This window comes from Triturus cristatus, chromosome 3_1 (assembly GCF_964204655.1).
Source record: "Triturus cristatus chromosome 3_1, aTriCri1.1, whole genome shotgun sequence".
Taxonomy (NCBI): Eukaryota; Metazoa; Chordata; class Amphibia; order Caudata; family Salamandridae; genus Triturus; species Triturus cristatus.
This window is the reverse complement of record NC_140583.1, coordinates 878,309,765-878,328,108: the sequence shown is the minus strand read 5'-3', so window position 1 is coordinate 878,328,108 and position 18,344 is coordinate 878,309,765. Positions and strand designations below refer to the sequence as shown.

The following is an 18,344-nucleotide window of genomic DNA, read 5'->3' as shown; positions in this document are numbered from 1 at the left end:
TAACGGGGGAATTTCATTGGTTTTTTACGAGGGAAATGCCCAGCTAGCTATAACATGTGTGAAACCTATGGTTTTTTCAGTGAATTTGCAAGGTTTTTTAAATGCTAATTCCTAACTATAACGTGTGTGAAACCTATGGTTTTTTCAGTGAATTTGTACGGTTTTTTAAATGCTAAGTTATGTATTTATTAATATATTTTTTTAAACAAAAATTTTTCACGGCGCGTGCACGGTGCACTTCGCGCTCCGTGCGTGCGCAGTGGGCTCGCGGTGCGCTTTGCGCACCGCGCGCCCACTATACGCAGTCCGTGCCGTGCGCGCTCGGAGCGCTTCGCGCCAAAGGGCCAAATACATTTTTTTTTCTATAAATCGCGGAGTGCGCGCACGCTGCGCGAACTTCGCAGAATTTTTTCCGTATGGCTGGTGCGCGCAGGGTGCGCGCACTCGGCGATTTTTCGAAAAAAAAATTAATTTTTTTTTGGCCCTTGGTGGTCCTTCTGGGACCCCCCGACCATGGCTAGGGGGTCAGGAACTGTCCACCCTGCCCCCTTTTCACGTTCTCCACATTTGTTTTTTACCCCCTCAGAGTGCGAGAGACAAAATGGCGGCCGACACTTCCTGGTTTCGACCGATTCGAATGTTTACTAAGATCTAACAACCAATCAGAATTGCGCTCGCGCACGGCAAGGTGCGCGCACCCAGCGCGCACGGTGCGCACGTACAGATATATATATTGATTTAAATGCTATTTTCTCTGGAAATACTGAACAGATTTACACCAAACCTGCAAAAGGCACTTCATGGACCTTATGGCTACCTCTCTGCCAAATTTCACGTAATTCTGTTCAGCCGTTCGGGCTGTAGCTGCGACTAAAGTCCCTATGGAAAAATCCATGGGGAAAACGCGTTTTGGGACCCCCCTTTTTCTCGGCCCCCGCTTGAAGAATCACCCCGAGACTTTCAGGGTAGGAGCGGAGCGGAGCGCCCCATTAGTTTTGAAAATTTCGCGAGGATTCGTCACTCGGCGCCAAAGTTATTCAAAATAGAATTTTGAGATTTCCTATGGAAACTCGGTCCTAACTATAACTATCTACTGGCGACCGCCAGTAGATAATAATGCTAATTATGTGTCGGCATCTCTATATGGGGCAAGAATTTGGGGTTATAACAACATCAACCGGCTCCAGATGGTAGAGAATGCCTTTTTGAGGAGCCTTTTGTCTGTCCGTAAGAACTGTTCTTCTTTTGTATGTCATACTGAACTTGGGGTGAAGACACAGTTTTAAATATGAAGATTATTAATGATTGTCTTAATCTGTTCCAGATGCAATTAAGCCACTGGTTCAAATTTGTTAAACAGACTTGTCTGGATCTAGGTCACATTGAATGTTTTAAAAACCCTGCCTTAAGTGAATTAAAGAAACAATGTCTGTCCTCGCTCGAAGAACGGATGGTCAGATGTTCTGATTAAATGCCCCTGTGACGATTTATTTAGCCAAAGCACCTTTCACGTAATGTTCTTATATCCTTTTACAAGGTCCCTCAGGAACATTTTATATTATCTATTTTACGGGATTACAATTTTTAACAATGTTGCCCTGCATTATTCTCTTTACAACAACTCAATTCTTGATTGATTTGCTGCAGGAATTCCAACTTTTTATGGTCTGGTATTCAACTTAGGAAAAAGATTGGTATCTAGACATGAGGTGTTGCTGACAATGTTTAATCCTAATGGCTCAATTATTCACGATTGTGATTGCGTAAACTATTTTGTATCTGTTTGCTTTTATGGTTACTTTTTTAAAAATCAAATCAATCTTATTTTGATTGATTAATTGATTATATACATATGCAAAAAAGAAAGCTGGGTAGTTCCCAAGTTTAGGTAGAGAGCAGCTCCTTTATATGGAACACCCTACAACAGCACCAACTCAATGCACTGCTTATGACTTCCCATATTACATCACTCTTGACATGGTCAGTGACATCACTGATGACATTTCAAATGACATCACTGATGATATCATCCCAAGTTTTTTATACATGTTTCTGAGATTTAAAGATATATACTGAGCTACAGCATTAGTTGAATTACTAATCTTTCTGTAAAACCAGTCATACTAATTCTAATATATCTAATCTGAGTTCCTCTGTCACTATATGTATTAGTGTGTGAGTGGATGTCTGAGTGGCTATATGGGTGTATGAGTAGGTGTGTGAGTTTCTGTATGGATGTGTTAGTGGTTATGTGAGTAGCTGCATGGGTGAGTGAATGGCTGTGTGAGTGGCTGCATAGGTGTGTGAGTGGCTATATGGGTCACTGAGTGGCTGTGTGAGGGGCTGTATGGGTGAGGTAGTGGGTGTCAGTGAGTGGTTTTATGGATGAGTGAGTAGCTGTTTTAGTGTCTGTATAGGTAACTGAGTGTGTGTGAGTGGCTGAAATAGAGGCTGAATATGAGTGTGTATGAGTGGTTGTATGGCTCTGTGAATGGTTATGTGAGTGGTTCTTTGGGTATGTGAGTGGTTGTATGGGTAAGTGAGTAGCTCTTTTGGTGTGAGTGTATAGGTAAGTGAGTGTGTGAGTGGCTGAAATGAAGGAGAATGTCTGTGTGAGTGGTTGTAAGGGTGAGTGACTGTGAATGAGTGGTTGCATAGATGTGTGAATGGGCATGTGGTTATGTGGATGTGTGAGTAGTTGTACAGCTGAGTATGAGGCTGTGTCAGTGGCTGTATGGGTAAGTGAGTCAGTGTGTGGCTAGCTGCATTGGTGAGTGAGTGGTAGTGTGAGTTGCTATATGGGTGAGTGTTTGGGTGTGTGAGTGACTGTAAGGATGTATGCATGGGTGTATAAGTGTCTGTATGACTGGATGTGTGAGTAGCTGTATTAGTGAGTGAGTAGCAGTGTGAGTGGCTATATGGGTGAGTGATTGGTTGTGTTAGTACTGGTATGGGTCTGTGAATGGGTATGTGAGGGGTATTGTGGGAGTGGGAGTAGGTGTATGAGAGGTTCTATGGGGTGTGGTTGGGTGTTTTGTGGTTCTGTGGATGATATCAGTGATGTCATTTGAGATGCCACCAGTGATGTCACTGACCATGTCATGAGTCTTGTAACATGTTGTCATAAGCAGTGCATTATGGGGACTTACGTTTTAGTTAGCTCAGGTAACTATAACTGCTGAATTTTTCTGGATTTTGTACAAGTGAACTATAATGTCCCTGTAGCCTTTTTGTCATTGAATTTCTAATATTTTTTAAATGTATTTCTTAATTATAACAACCCTATAACCTTTGTTTTTTTAATTGAATTTTGACAGCTTTTTAAATTCTATTTCCTAACTATAACATCCCTGTAACCTTTGTTTTTTTAAGTGAATTTCAGAGTAAACAAAAAAATGATTTCCTCTGTGTAACCTGTAACCATTGAGACTGAATCTGTGAGTGCATGAGTGTCTCAGAGGGTGTGTGACAGAGTGTGTGCGTGTCTCAGTAGGTGCATGAGTGCTTGTGTGAGTGTCTCAGTGGGCCTGGGAGAGACTGCATACATTTCTCACTGGGTCTGTGAGTGGGTGCATGAGTGTCTAAGTATGTATATGAGTTGGTGTGTGAGTGGGTGTCTGAGTGGGCTTACAAGCGCCTCCGTGTGTGTGTGTGTGTGTGTGTGTGTGTCAGTCTGTGAGTGGGTATGTAATGTCTCTAGGTTTGTGAGTAGGTGTGTGTGTGTCTGAGTGGCTGTCTGAGTAGGTATGTGGGTGTCTGAGTGGGTGTCTGAATGGGAGCATGAGTGTCTGAGTGGGTCTTTGAGTGGGTGTCAGAGTGTCTGTGTGGGTTTGTGATTGCCTCCATAAGTGTGTGAGTCAATCTGTGAGTGAGTGCATGAGTGCCTGAGTGGGTCTGTAAGTGTGTATATGAGTCTCTGAGTGGGTTTGTGAGTGAGTGCATGAGTCTCTGGGTCTGTGAGTGTGTGTGTGAATCTCTCAGTGGGTCTGTAAGTGGGTGTGTGAGTATTGGAAAGTGGATTATTGGTAGGGGCAAATGCATATCTGCCACTGGCAATAGGCCACTAACGCAGTATAGGTCTCAGAATAGGTCTTAGAAAATTTTTCCTATGCTCAACCCTTGGTTGATTGGCTGCGAGCAGGCAGGCTTAACTTCGAAGACAGGTATGTAAAGCATTTAAAAACACCAATTCAGTAAATAATTAAGACACAATGCACAATATGTACCACATAGAAGATTATAGTGCCTGATCGGAACATCTGGTTGTGATAGACTTGGTCAAAGTCAAAGTTTCAGACCGACCGCAATGGATCCCTGCTTGGCTACCCTTCGTGGTAGGTCTCGGTCAAAGTTTTTACCTTCTGAAGCTTTTCTTCCCAGGGTCTCTCGAAGCTCTCAGCCCTTCCAGATTGGGTGAGGGTTCGCAGGATTGCCTTGCAATCGAGCTCCCGGTCAAATTTATGGAAGTGCAACCTCCGGAGCGTTCCAGCGGGACAAACCAAGGATCCAGGCCGACTCGCAGTTGAAGGCAGGTGGCTTGGGTTTCGATGTTGCTCCCAGTCACCATATCTTCGTTAGAAACCTTTAGGGAGCTTTATCTTCACCAGGCCGGATTCGGTGAGGGTTCTCCGGCCTCGGATTTTGCCTACTCCTGGTCAAACTCTGGAAGTAGGACCTACGGAGCTTTTCAGGGGGACGAACCTGGATGGCAGGCCAACTCGCGGTTGAAGGCAGGCGTCTTGGCTGGCCAGGTTGAGCCGGTCCCCTTATGGAGCTTTTTTCCAAAGTTGCTCCAAAGTTCTCCAAACTTCTGGAACTTCTTCCTGAAGTTCTCTAAAGGGTCCTAAAGTGTCTCAATCTCTCTCCAAGGAACTGGAAGCTCCAAGATGGTCCTTGAAAGTTGAGGACTTCAGTTCCCACAATCCACTTGGACAAAGCTCTTACAAATCCTCTGGTTGTGCTCCAGGTTGAGGATTCTTGGTGGTGATGTTTCAGGTGGGCTCTCTTAACCTGTAGCTTGTAGGGAGTACCACTCTTTAGTCCTTTTACAGTGAGGTCGTCCACAGGGCTGTAGTTCCAGATGGTACAGAAGGTGCAATCTTCAGAGTGCAGGCCTTAGGAAATGCACATCAAACCTTTCAGCATGGCCTTCTTGCTTTCTTAAGTTTCAAGCAGCAGGTCTGAGAGGCTCTGCCCCTCTAAGATACGTATTCCAAGTTCTATGGGTCAACAGGAGGTCACTCCTGTCCAGTGAGGTGTAGGGTACTGCCCCAAGGTATGACCACTTCCTGCTGGTGTGGCACTATTTTGTCCCAGAGTGCACCAATTCTTCCAAATTCATAATGGCAGAATTTTTAGCAGAGAAAGAAAGCTGGCTAAACACACCCACTAGAATAGCTAACCGCCATAGTCTCTCCCCCTTGTATCTGCTCATTCCTTCCTTAAGCCTAGCATCTGGCTGGGATCAAAAGAGTAGAGTTGTAAATGACACTGGTATCTTCTCCTTCCCTTGAAGTCCATTGTTTACGACTCCTCCACCTGCTCTGGCATTCCTGTGTAATAGAGCACTGCCCTCCCAGCAGAGCTGGTTAACTCCAGCAGCTCTTTATCTCCTCTTCAAAGGAGCTTAGCTAATCCACTTAACTCTGACCAGTCAGGACAGACCTCTGGAAGTCTGAATTTGGATTACAAACAAGAAAGTCTTATAACTTCTTGTCTGTACATTTTAGGAGAAATTCAACAATATTATATTGTTGAGTTTATTAATACGATTCTGGGAAGTCTTTGAATGGTATTTTTAGCCTTCTCCTATCAAGAGTTAGTAGTAAATACCTTCTTGCCATGTTAATCTATGTGGCATGGGATTTGCAATGGGAAAAATGACTTGGGCCATTTTTCCAGCACCAGGGCTTATAAAAACATGTAAGTACTATATCTACAGGACCTCTACTCCTAGAACACCAAGGGGAGACTTTAGGGGTTCTGAATATGTAAACATATTGCAGATCCTCCCTCTTATGTGCTCCTAGCAACAAAGTCGGTTTTGGCCAGCACTTTATCACAATGTGGGGAGTGAAATGTGCAATTTCACTTAACCCGGGGCATATAAAACTCACTTTATAAGGGTCCTCCTTATAAATACCTGACCCCCTACCCCTGGGATACCTAGGGGAGACCCTGGGTGTTCCTAACCTAAAATGCCCAAACATAGTAGGTTATCCATTTTTAAGTGCCCCAAACACCAAAGTCGAGTTTAGGTCCAATTTACTTTTTAAAAGCAGTCCGGCAACACAGGGCTACTTTTAAACTGACCTCAGGCTTCAGCAGTGCACACATGCAAGTGCAGAAAGGGCTGCTGGCCTCCAAACTGCCATGTCCTATTATATACTAGGGACTGAGAGGTAGTTTCATTACCCCTTCCCTATTATGTACTAGGACCTTATAGGGTAGGTCATGCCAATCACAGGAGCACCCCAACCCATATTGTACCCTAGTGTATGTAGGTGTTTTCACTGTATTCTAAATGTGTCTTTTTTAGAATAGCACCAGCCCTGGGCCCGGTTAGGCAGAGCCCAGGGTCAGTCAGAGTCAGTTACCACCAGTACCAGTCGGCAAAGTGCTGGGGGGTGCCCAGGGCACAGGATGACTTTCCAACAGTGAGTCTCAGAGTGGGTCTATGAATGGGTGCATGAGTCTCTGAGTGGGTCTGTGAGAGGGTGTGTGAGTGTCTGTCAGTCTGTGAGAGGTTGCATGAGTGTCTCAGCGGGTCTGTGAGTGGGTGCAAGTTTATGAGTGGGTCTGTGAGTGAGTGCATGCATTTTCATTGGGTCTGTGAGTGAGTGTATGAGTCTCACTGGGTCTGTGAGTGGGTGCATTAGTCTCTGAGTGGGTCTCTGTGTGGGTGTGTGAGTGTCTGAGTGCTCCCTGTTTTGCCCCCTTCTGCTCTATTTTGCCTATTCTGCTAATTTTTCTGCCCTCTGTTTTGCCTTACCTGCTCATTTGTCTGCCCTTGTTTTGTCTTTCCTGCTAGTTTTTCTGCCCTCTGTTTTTCCACTTGAAAGCCCCGGGAACCACCACCTCCCCGGGGTTTAATTGATATTAAGAGGGGGTGCTGGAACCCCCTCCATTTAGCTCCAAGAGCCCCGGAGACCGCCACCTCCCCGGGGCTTTAGTTTTACCAAAGGACTCCTGGGGCTTTCATATGCACCGTGGTCCACGACCTCCCTGGGGCTAACTTAAAAATTATGCAAGGGACGCACGGACCCCCTGGGCCAGTGGAGCACCACCTCTCCGGTGCCAAATACTTTCTTTAAAGTGGGAGGGGACTACCCCCTCTCCCTGGGCTGATTTCACCAGCCAATCGGAGTTGCAAATGATGCATTATGGTCTTAATAGGCAATCAAAATAATCATGTTTTAATAAACAGCAATCCCGCTGGAATACATCTTTACGTATAAATGTCACAGTTCTTATAATTACTTTCAATAAGTTCACTTTCAATACGCCAGCCAATCGATCACCTCCAAATCCATGACACACAGAACCTACTTTGACACTTTTTGGGGAACATTTCATGAAGATTGGTCAAGCAAGGCCAAAGTTATAGGCAAGTCAAAAAATGTTTTCCCTGAAATATAACAACAACAAAAATAAGTATAACACAATTTACATAATTGATAATCAATTACATAATTAACAATTAATAAATATTTTTGTAATTAATACTTAATCAATTTCCATTCTATAACTCTACACACCCAGCATAACTAACATATATAATTATTAAACAATTTAAATAATTATTAATCAATTATTTTTTTAAATATTTAATTAGTAATTAAGTGTTTATTTATTAATTAACTTCACACCCTATACTCCTACAAACCTAGCAACCCACAACAAAAATATAACTAAAATATATTTGTATTAAATAATGTACATAATATTCAATTCAATAAGTAATAATAGATTAATTAATTGTTAATTAATTATTACTTAATTAACTTCCCACCTACACCCCTACAAACCCATCAGCCCACACCTAAAATATATATTACAATAATTTGCATGATTATTAATCAATCAAATAATTCATATTAAATGTAAAATGAATAGGTAATAAATGATTGCATAATTTACTTCCCAACCTATACAAACATAGCAAGCCACACCTAAAGTGTAAGTAAAATAAATCAGTATTACATAATGTACATAATTAATATCAATCACATACTTACCTAAAAATTATTAATAATTCATTATTGCTTAAATAACTACCCACCCTATCCCACCACAAACCAAACAAATCACTACAGCACTACAAATAACCATTACCAATTACATTAAAAATTCTATTTCACTTAAAATTACAAACTCTATTAAAATGAATAACAATAATACAAACAATAGTATTAAAATTAATATATGAGCTAAATCACATTAAAATAATGTTACAATTATATTTTTTACAACTGTGTTATTAAAAACTATATTAACAGCAACGATATTCTTAACAATGATATAACTTACCTGAAAAAAAGGATGTTATTGGCAACGATATTTCTGCATCATGTTATTTTTGTATAGCAATATTTTTTGTCCCAATGTTTCTGAATCCTGATATTTACAATTCAATATTTTGTCCAAATATCAGTAATACTGCAAATAATTTTAAACCTGATTCCAAGTTTTCCAAGTTGGGTATTGCCAACTAATTTTCGATAATTCTGCGTTGCTTGATTACCAAGTGGTTACACTTTATCCCAGAAACCCATGCACAATGGGGGACTTCAAGTGAAAATTGACAATATGACTGATTTCCACATGTAGACTTGTAGTTCTAGGCTTTTTCTATACAGAAAGACCTGCAGCACCAAACATCTCACTGGGAATTCTTTCTTTTTAATACAGCATGCCAAACGTGAGGGATGTCAATGTGTCAACTATGGTTTCTTTAAAGAAATATTGATCAGTGATTGAGGCGATACCTTCTTCTACAGCATCTCCTATTGAGCAGTGCTGCATTCAGGAAAGTCTAGAAACTCCATACATTTCTGCAAAGTAGAAGAACTGAGCCAGCAATGTATAGAAGTCTTGTCTTGGTCCAGCAAAATCCACTCGTCCATAATTCACTTAGAGGTCAAACCTCCCATAATCCTACTCAAAATAGCTCACACCAAAGGACGTTTAAGTGCTTCTCGTCCCAGTTATATTTCAATGCAAAATATTTTTGATGTGCTAGGTTTCTTTGCTGGCTCAGGTTTGATCACAATTCGTGGTCAGGAAGCAACATTTCCTATTGGGCGAGCAAGCAATCTAGCCCCTTTTGGAAAAAAGTCCTCCCTAGGAAATCAGTATAAAGTAATTCCACTTGATTGAGATAACATTTTTTTAAAGTAGGTATCTGGGGAATTATGATGTTGTTGATTGTTTTTCCTTTATTTATTTATTTATTTATTTTTTATTTTATTTATTGTGATTTTATATAGCGCGAACATTACCCGAAGGTGTCGGAGCGCTTTACAAAAGAACCAGTTGTGTTACATAAGGACTTTGGATTACATGAGTTACATAAGAGATACAAATGGGAAAAAATTTCACATGTACAAGTTATAAAGTCACTTAAGGAAGAGATACAAGCAGATAAACTCTAAGATCACATAGGAATGATAGAAGTACAAAGGTCAGCTACATATACTAGTGGTTAGAGTTATATATATATATAAACAAGTTGCAAATTCACACAGGGTTACATTTTAACAGTGATTAGGCTTAGACAATGATATATTACATATTTACAGAGCAGGAAATTCTTGCCAGGTGTTCAGGTGGTGTTGCATTCAAGGGTGGAGGTCTTTACAAAATCAGGTCTCCTGCCCGGTTCAAGCAGTGAGGCCCCAGCGGGCCAATACCGCGTATAGACATTGAAAGCTGCAGGCGCCATGTTTGAGTCAGGCAGACTAAGAGTCAAAAGGAGGACAGTTCATTGATATGTAGCTTTTGTCAGATTCACCCATTAGGGAGGATTGGTCTGCCCTTACTGTCCCTTCTGGGCCCCAGTCTTGGGATTGCTCCTTCCCTCCTGCACATTATTTACCTCGCATGCCGATTCTGGCACTCGCGGTGGTATTGATGTCTGTATTTTTCCCCACTGCCGCCATTTTGGAGTCAGGCAGACCGCTTGGGGGGCTTTCTAACTTGTTCAGATGCCGCTGGGGCGCCCTGGTCCTGATGTCCCCTAAGCCCCCGGTCCTTCCTGATTGATTTCCTACAGTAAATGTTGTGAATCACTGAGTACCACATGGCAACCTTCACTGTTCTACCGCAATAAATACATGCCTTCACTTGTCAAATAAACACCAGCCAAGAAGCACCAGCCTCTAATAAAGTGCCTGATTGTCAGTAGTTTCGAGAGTTTGGGATTGTAAATGTAACACCAGAAATCACCGAACTTGCTTTTTACGTAGCAGTGACTGAAATATCAGAGTGTAAGTGACTTTAGTATAACACCAGATAGATAACTTTTTTATAATTAAAACTATTAAACACTGTTGTATTTCGGTATCTAAATCCTTGTGGCTATGTGATTTTGTTGCATAACTTTGAAATGCCGTGTAGGTTAATGTGAATAGGGGAATCGACCGAAAAACTCCAATGACTAAATGGGGTCTGTCCAAATATATGTCGGTATATTTTTTGCACGTTGGATGTTGTGGTGTAGTGTCTGATAAAGATGCCTCTAGCCAGACCTACAAACGCAATTGAAGTTATTTATACACATTTTTTTCTCCATATTTTTCCTTAGGACTTTGGAGTTATGTCCGTACATCACCTTGCAACAATTTCACTGATAACATTTTCCTATGTAAACAACATGGTGCGTGTAGGTACCTTGGTTATGTGCCTTCACGATGTAGCAGATGTGCTTCTAGAGGTAAGATCCTTTCCTGTGCATTTCTGACATCTAATGAAGCAGCCTGTTATTGTTTATTTGGTACTGCGTCTCGTTCTGTGAAATAGTAAGCGTGGCAGCGAATGCTTCATGATTTACAGCGGGAACTTTCTGCTTTTTTGGGGACGGGGGTCCGTGGTTCTTACGCACACATGGCTTTTGTTCTTCCTCCTGCAGCTTTCATTGGTGTTTCTTTACATTTCAGTGCTTTGGCCAAGGGCTCGTTAATTGTAGCAATTCAGTTACTTCATTTTAGTCGTGTGTATTGTTAAACACTTTTCTACTGTTTTATTTGTGCTAGAGATAATGCAAATGAATCAGTCTCCGCCATTTTACAGAAAAGGAAGTTGTTTATGCCTTTTGCATGCTTTGCAGTCTACGACTACAAGACTACATGGCGTACCTGTATTTAATATATTGCAATATCCAGAGTGTGTTATTAAACTGATGAGCTATGCATGGCATTTCTTCTCCCTTCTGCCTTTACAGTCTGCATATTTTTCTTCCGCAGGCTGCTAAAATGGCCAACTATTCCAAATGCCAAAAAATATGTGACCTTCTGTTTATCACGTTTGCGTTTGTTTTCATCATCACACGGCTTGCTATATTCCCTTTATGGTAAGTTGTTGTTCTACCTTAACGTAGGACAATCGTTAATGAAAGAAAACGATTGTACATCAAAACGTGGACACTGTTTTTTCTGTACAAAGCAATACTGGAATTATGGAAGTTAAGAGTATTCTTCAAATTGTAATTATAAATGTATTACCCTCATCCTCTCAGCATAAAAGGTTATGTTTTCCAATATAGCATTACCAACTGCGGAAACAGTCAATAATGTGTATGGGTCTGAGGCACAGACGGAAGCGCATTAGGGACATGAGGGAAAATAATAGGCATTAGCAAGTGGAATGCTGGGAGCTGGCCAGCCAATCAGAATGCTCCCCTTCTTTTCTGGCTATATCGAATGTTAGAGGCCTGCATAGGGAGTAAGCATCCCTGCAGTGTGCTTTGTGCAAACAGGGAGCACTGCAGAAGCAGGAGCTGCCTCGCCCCTGTGACTGGGTGAAAGACAGACTCTATTCTCCCATGGCACACACTCAACATCTTCCCAAGGAGCTTTTTATGAGGTGAAACTCCTTGGTAAGTGTTCTTAATGGTCTAGATGGTGTGAAGTAAAACTCTAGTTGCATTTATAGGAGGGTTAACCAAATATTTAAAATTCTATTTGTCAGCATTTAGCAGTAAAAAGCAACATAATTTTTACGGATCGATTTCCCTTCTGTTCTTCTGAAAGAGCAAATGTCAACGTTTCTTTAGACGTGCTCGTTTCTTAAAACCTGGTAATACTAAAGAAGGGACGGGTTGCAGTTGAGGCACCCCAAGGTCCAGGTTGACAGAATCAAGGGAACAAGACTTCTGCAAGTTGTTGAAAGCCATTATTGTGCAATGGTGATTTAGGAATTAAAGTAAGAAACAGGAAATGGCGACCATTTTGCATTCTTGGACTAGCAAGACAGTAATACACTAATGACAACCCTCTTTCCGGCTAACAGGCCTGTGTTCTTTAACCTCCTTTTGCCAAACTCCTAGGGGTATAAATCTCTAGGCCCTCCTATACCCAGAGAAATCCTTATAGGATAACAAGAAAGCACACTGACCAGATGAGTCATAATGCCAGCAAAATGCAGGAATAGAAAAGAGAGAAACAGAGAAAGGAGCAGTGCCCGTGGGGAAGGGGGATATAGAGTGGAGCGCTGCATGAACCTGAAGCGTGAGTATGAGCCTGGTAAAGTGCTGCACCTTTACTACAAGGTGTGTGCTCGGCTGCAATGAAAATTAGATTGTGGGACACAGATGAGTCTGGATCATGTGGAAATATTGCGTGCTGGTACTGCATGCAGCAAGAATAAGAATGAAGTGTGTGTATTTGTAAGAGGGTGTGTACGTTTTAGTTTGTAAAGTGAACATATATATTTACGTTTCCTAGTCCTGTGTTACTTTCTTGTTTTAATATGTCATGTGTAGTCCTGTGGCCTTTGTTTTTGCAATGGTCAGTTTGTCATAAATTAAAGAAGTGTTCTTCAATGACCACAATCTAACAATTAAAAATAAAAATAAAGTAGAAGAGGTATATAAGGCTTTTAATGGAGGAAAGCATTGCCTTTCCAGCATCTGAAGTCACTGTCACAAATGAGAATATTTCTTCTCAGAGTGTTTTTTCTTCTCTTCATAAGAGGAAGTGGTCCAGCTGATTTTATGGACTAAGTCTGGGGCCCATACTGACCCCTGTCCTGTGGACATCTTTCATGAGTTATCTACTATCTTAGCTCCTCCTCTTGCAGTTCTATTAAATGAGGTCAAAGAGGTGAGCGCCTTTCCTGCCAAATGGAAGAGTGCGTTGATTCTCCCTTTAATGAAAAAATCAACATTAGATCCAGCGGAAGAGAAGATGCAATGCCCTATCTCAAGACTTCCAGTTCCAGCAAAAAGTTTGGAAAGGCACATGAATGTGGTTCATTCTAAATTCCACAAGCAGAATGGGATTCCCGATGGAACCCAATTCGTCTTGAGGAAATCAATTAGCACAGAATGTGCTCTGTGTGTGGCAATGTAGGAGATTAGTTGAATCCTGGCTAGCGGGAGAAAGACTGCGGTGGTCCTTTTGGACCTATCTGCGGCTTTTGACACTGTGAGCCATTGGGTCCTGATCCAAAAATTAAGGGAGATTAAGATTGAAGGACCCACCTATAAGTTTCTGACATCTTTCTCTGAGTAACAGAATACAGTTAGTCACTTTTGGAGATTTCGCTACAAGCTCCTTTTCATTGCTGTGTGGGGTTCCGCAAGGGTCCTCATTCAGCCACCCATTGTTCAATATCTATGTGGCTCCTTTGGCTTCACTGATTAGATCTTTTGGCTTCATTACAATATCTTATGTGGATGACACACAAATTGCGGTCTCTATCCATTCAAAGTAGATGAGATAACCAGTAGAGTTAATAACTGTATGGTGGCTATCATCAATTGAATGGAAAGCCAGTGTTTGAAATTGAACTCCAAAAGACGGAGGGGCTTCTCTTTGGATCTGACTTGTCAATCTGGAACTCTTCTTTGTAGCCCTCTATGATGGGTCCTCTAACCTTAAAAGTCACCAAAGTCAAAAACCTTGGTGTGATTTTATTATTTCAAATTAACGTTTAAAGGTCGGATGAATCAATTTATTTCTTCTTGTTTCTATCTTCTGAAAACATTAAAGAAGATTTTACCATTCATTTCCATGGATCTTCAGACAACAGTGGTGATCTCTTTGTTATTCTCTTGGCCGCCGCGTGAAAGTCTTCGTGGGTTTTAAGCCCGTTTTTTGTCCAAAATCGCCGATTTTAGTCCGAATATTGCCCTAAAGGAGGTCGCTGCATTCACAAAAGACTTACCAGCATTGTGGAGCAATTTTAAAGATTTCTGCACAGCGGAAGTGGGTCCTTTCATCGCCTGGTTCCTGCTCCCTGCACACCATTCAGGTACAGCCAGGCTTTCTGTCAAGGGGGCGGAGCGAGCTTTCAGGAAAGGGCCTGGCTTGGGCCTAGCCACTCCCACAGCCCATTTCAGCTGCTGCACCAGTCTTTTCCTGGTTATTTTCACAGCTTTCACTTTTTCATTCATTATTCTGCTCCTACAATTATAATTCTGACTTTTTTGTTGTTTTTTTTTTCCACTTGAAAATGGAAAATAAAAGTTCTGTTACTAAAAGGAAGCAGCAAGTTTCTCCTCCTCCTGCTAAATCTAAATTAGTAGAGTCTTCTGAACCCTCACTATCTTTAATATTGGAAGAAATTCAAGCACTTCGTGTCAATACAGACACTATTGCATCTGAAGTAAAAAATGTGCGTAAAGATATGGCCAGTCTGTCAATGAAAATATCGGATAATTCCATCAAAATACAGGATAATAAGACCAAACTTGACTCACTTACTCCACTTGTGGCAAAAATTTTACCTTTGTGCTCAACATTATTGGACTTGGAAAATCGTAACAGACAATATAATCTATGCATATTTAATTTACCTGAAAATGTTGAGGGAGATAATTGTAGATTATATTTGGAGAATTTATTACCTGGCCTTCTACAAATTAAATTTTCAGAAAAGTTTGAAATTGATAAAGCTCATAGGACTCCCTCACATAGGAGCCCTCAGCACACAAAACCGCGACAAATGATTTTTAAAGTTCTTCGACACCACCATTTGGTTCTAATCAGAAAAGCGGCTAGAGAAATACCTTCATTGCTGGTCAATGGGAATAGAATATTTATTCATCAAGACTTCGCCAAAGAAACTGTCTCCATTCGTAAAGAATTCACTGCTCTTCGTCCTCAACTACGAAGTCTTGGCTACAAATATGGTCTTTTTGATCCATCGATGATGCGCATTTGGAAGGATAATTTTTCAAAATCTTTTCAACGTCCAGAAGATTTGAGAAATTTTTGGGATCATCAGTCTCAGCACTCTATGGATACCAATGACTCTGCTACTTGATTTTTGCCAGTTATGCCTTTTCTGACACAGTACTGAAATCTCTATAATGGGCTCCAGCGGTTTTGGTCATGCTTGTACAGCGTGTGTGCGTTTCACATTTCACATTTATGTCTTCTGTTTGTTGTTTTTTCCATGTTTTTTCATTTTTCCTTCCCTTCTTCTTTATCTGGAGCTACCTTTTTCTCATTCTCTTGATCTTCTTTTATCTTTCTCTTCTTGAACTCTGTTCTCCTTTTTTCTATTATGGCTAATATACACAATATTAAAGTTATTTCATTAAATGTTAAAGGATTGCGCCATCCAGTTAAACGTACTAAAATTCTAGATTATCTAGGTAGTTGCAAAGCTGATGTTTGTTTTATACAAGAGACTCATATAGATGATAACATTTTAGATTATATGCAGAAGAAATGGGTAGATGCTATTGTTTCTTCTCCTGCCAATGGTAAAAAAAAATGGTGTAGCAATTCTTTTTGCAAAAAGACTACACTGTCAAGTTATGAGTAAAACTTTTGATAAGGATGGCAGATATATACTTGTTAAAATTAAAGTTCATGACTCATTTCTATTTTTATTAAATGTTTATGGTCCTACAGCAGATGACCCAGTTTTGTGGACTAATATTACAACAGAGGTTCTAAAGGTCGGTAATGCTCCTTTGATTGTGGGAGGTGATTTTAATGTTATTTTTGACCCTTTATTAGATAGATTATCTCTTACTAAGTTTCACCCTTCTAAAGTCTATTTTGCTTTTAAATCATTTATTCAAGCCACTAAGTTAGTTGATATTTGGCGATTACATTTTCCTACGGAAAAATGTTTTACATTCTTTTCAAATCCTCATAAACCCCATTCTAGAATTGATTGTCTATTGGTCTCCAGGCATCTAATTAGTTCAATAACTGCTCCTAGTATTAGTAATATTGACATCTCAGATCATGCTATGATTTATTTGGTTTTGAATTTGGAATCAGCTTATACTAAACAATCTAGATGGCGAATGAATACTGCTACAATTTTAAATGAGTATAACAAGCCCAAAATTTTAGCTGCTATTCACGAATATTTTCTACTTAATCCTGAAGGTTCTACTTCTATGGTTAATATATGGGATGCCTTCAAAACTTATATTAGGGGTGTGACAATATCTATAATGGCTCACGAAAATAAAACTTTTCATGCTAATGTTAACCTCTTCAGTGCCCATGACGAAATAGTCTCGTCATGGAGCACGGTTGCGCTGTGCCCATGACGAGACTATCTCGTCATGAACCCCACCCACTAGTGCAACGCCCGGCACAGGAGGGGGAAAGGGCGTGGCACTGAAGGGGTTAAAAACATACAAAAACAGATTGCGAAATTTGAACTTCTTTTTATTACATCCAACAATCCTCAATATAAATTTAAACTACAAAAATTGCCTTATGAATTTAATTCAATTCTTAGTAAGAGAGCAGGTATTCAAATCTCTAATGCCAAAGCCAGATTTAGTTTTAATGCCAACAAATCCGGAAAACTATTAGCTAATTATTTGCGCATAAAAAGAGATAAAACTCAAATCAATTCAATTCATGGTCCACATGGTAAAATTGCTCTCTCTCACAATGCAATTGTTAATGAATTTTTGCATTTCTACTCTGCATTATATAATAAGCCTGATTTTCAAGAGGTCTCCTTAATCGATTCCTTTTTAAATTCCTGTGAGTTACCCAAGATTTCACAATCAGATAAAATTGGACTTGATGCACCCATTACCAACGATGAAATCCTATCAGCTATAAAATCTCTTAAAAAGAACAAATCTCCGGGTCCTGATGGGATTCCAGCAAAGTTCTACAAAGAATTTCAGTCTCACCTTTTACCCTTTTTATACCAACTTTTTACTTTTTTTGGATCCACAGGTTCTACCTCTGGTTCTTTTACAGAAGCTTTAATTATAGTACTTCCAAAACCAGATAAAGACCCCACCCTTGTTTCTAATTATCGACCTATATCCTTAATTAATCCAGACAGTAAATTATATGCTAAAATACTTGCTACTAGATTGGGCCCCATATTAGATTCGATTATACACCCTGACCAATCTGGTTTTATGAAGAATAGATCTCTGCTAATAATACGAGAACTTTGCTACATATTATTGAACAAAGTCCTACTTTATCGGTGCCATCTGGAATTTTAGCCTTAGATGCCGAAAAGGCATTTGATAAAATCCATTGGCAATTTTTATTCCATACGTTGTCCTCATTTAATTTTGGAGATACCTTTATTCGCATGATTTCAGCTCTATATTTTGCCCCTACTTCTCGTTTATTTATTAATGGTCAAGTTTCAACTCAATTTTCGCTTTTTAGAGGTACAAAACAGGGATGTCCTCTTTCTCCTCTCTTATTTTTAATTGGCATTGAACCTTTTCTTAATCTAACCAGAAATTGTGATCATATTAAAGGAATCATTATTAAAGATGTTTCTGTTAAAACCTTCGCTTATGCGGATGATGTGCTTTTATTTGTTAGTGACCCTATATCTTCTTTCCCCTCATTAATGGATATTATAACAAAGTATTCTACAGTTTCTGGATACACTTTAAATACCAACAAAACTGAATGTTTTCCCTTAAATGTTTATTGCACTCCTGATATGCTTCCCATGCATGAAATTATTTGGCAAAAGAATAAGTTAAAATATCTTGGAATTTTATTTTCCTCATCCATAAAATCGACAATAAATTTAAATTGTGATTTCATCCTAAATTATATTAAAGATAAAACGTCTAAATGGGCATCATTACATCTTTCATGGTGGGGTAGGATGGATTCTATTAAAATGACTATAGCTCCCAAAATCTTTTATACCCT

The 18,344-nt window shown here is 40.0% G+C and overlaps 1 protein-coding gene across 1 annotated transcript in view; it reads left to right on the top strand.

Moving 5' to 3' along the window:
* Window positions 1–18,344, top strand: part of CERS6 (ceramide synthase 6) — a 513,016-nt gene that overhangs the window by 332,540 nt on the left and 162,132 nt on the right. The window contains exons 7-8 of the mRNA XM_085646218.1: window positions 10,805–10,933; window positions 11,463–11,569. Coding sequence (XP_085502344.1) covers window positions 10,805–10,933; window positions 11,463–11,569 — 236 coding nt within the window. The remainder of the gene's footprint in view (window positions 1–10,804; window positions 10,934–11,462; window positions 11,570–18,344) is intronic.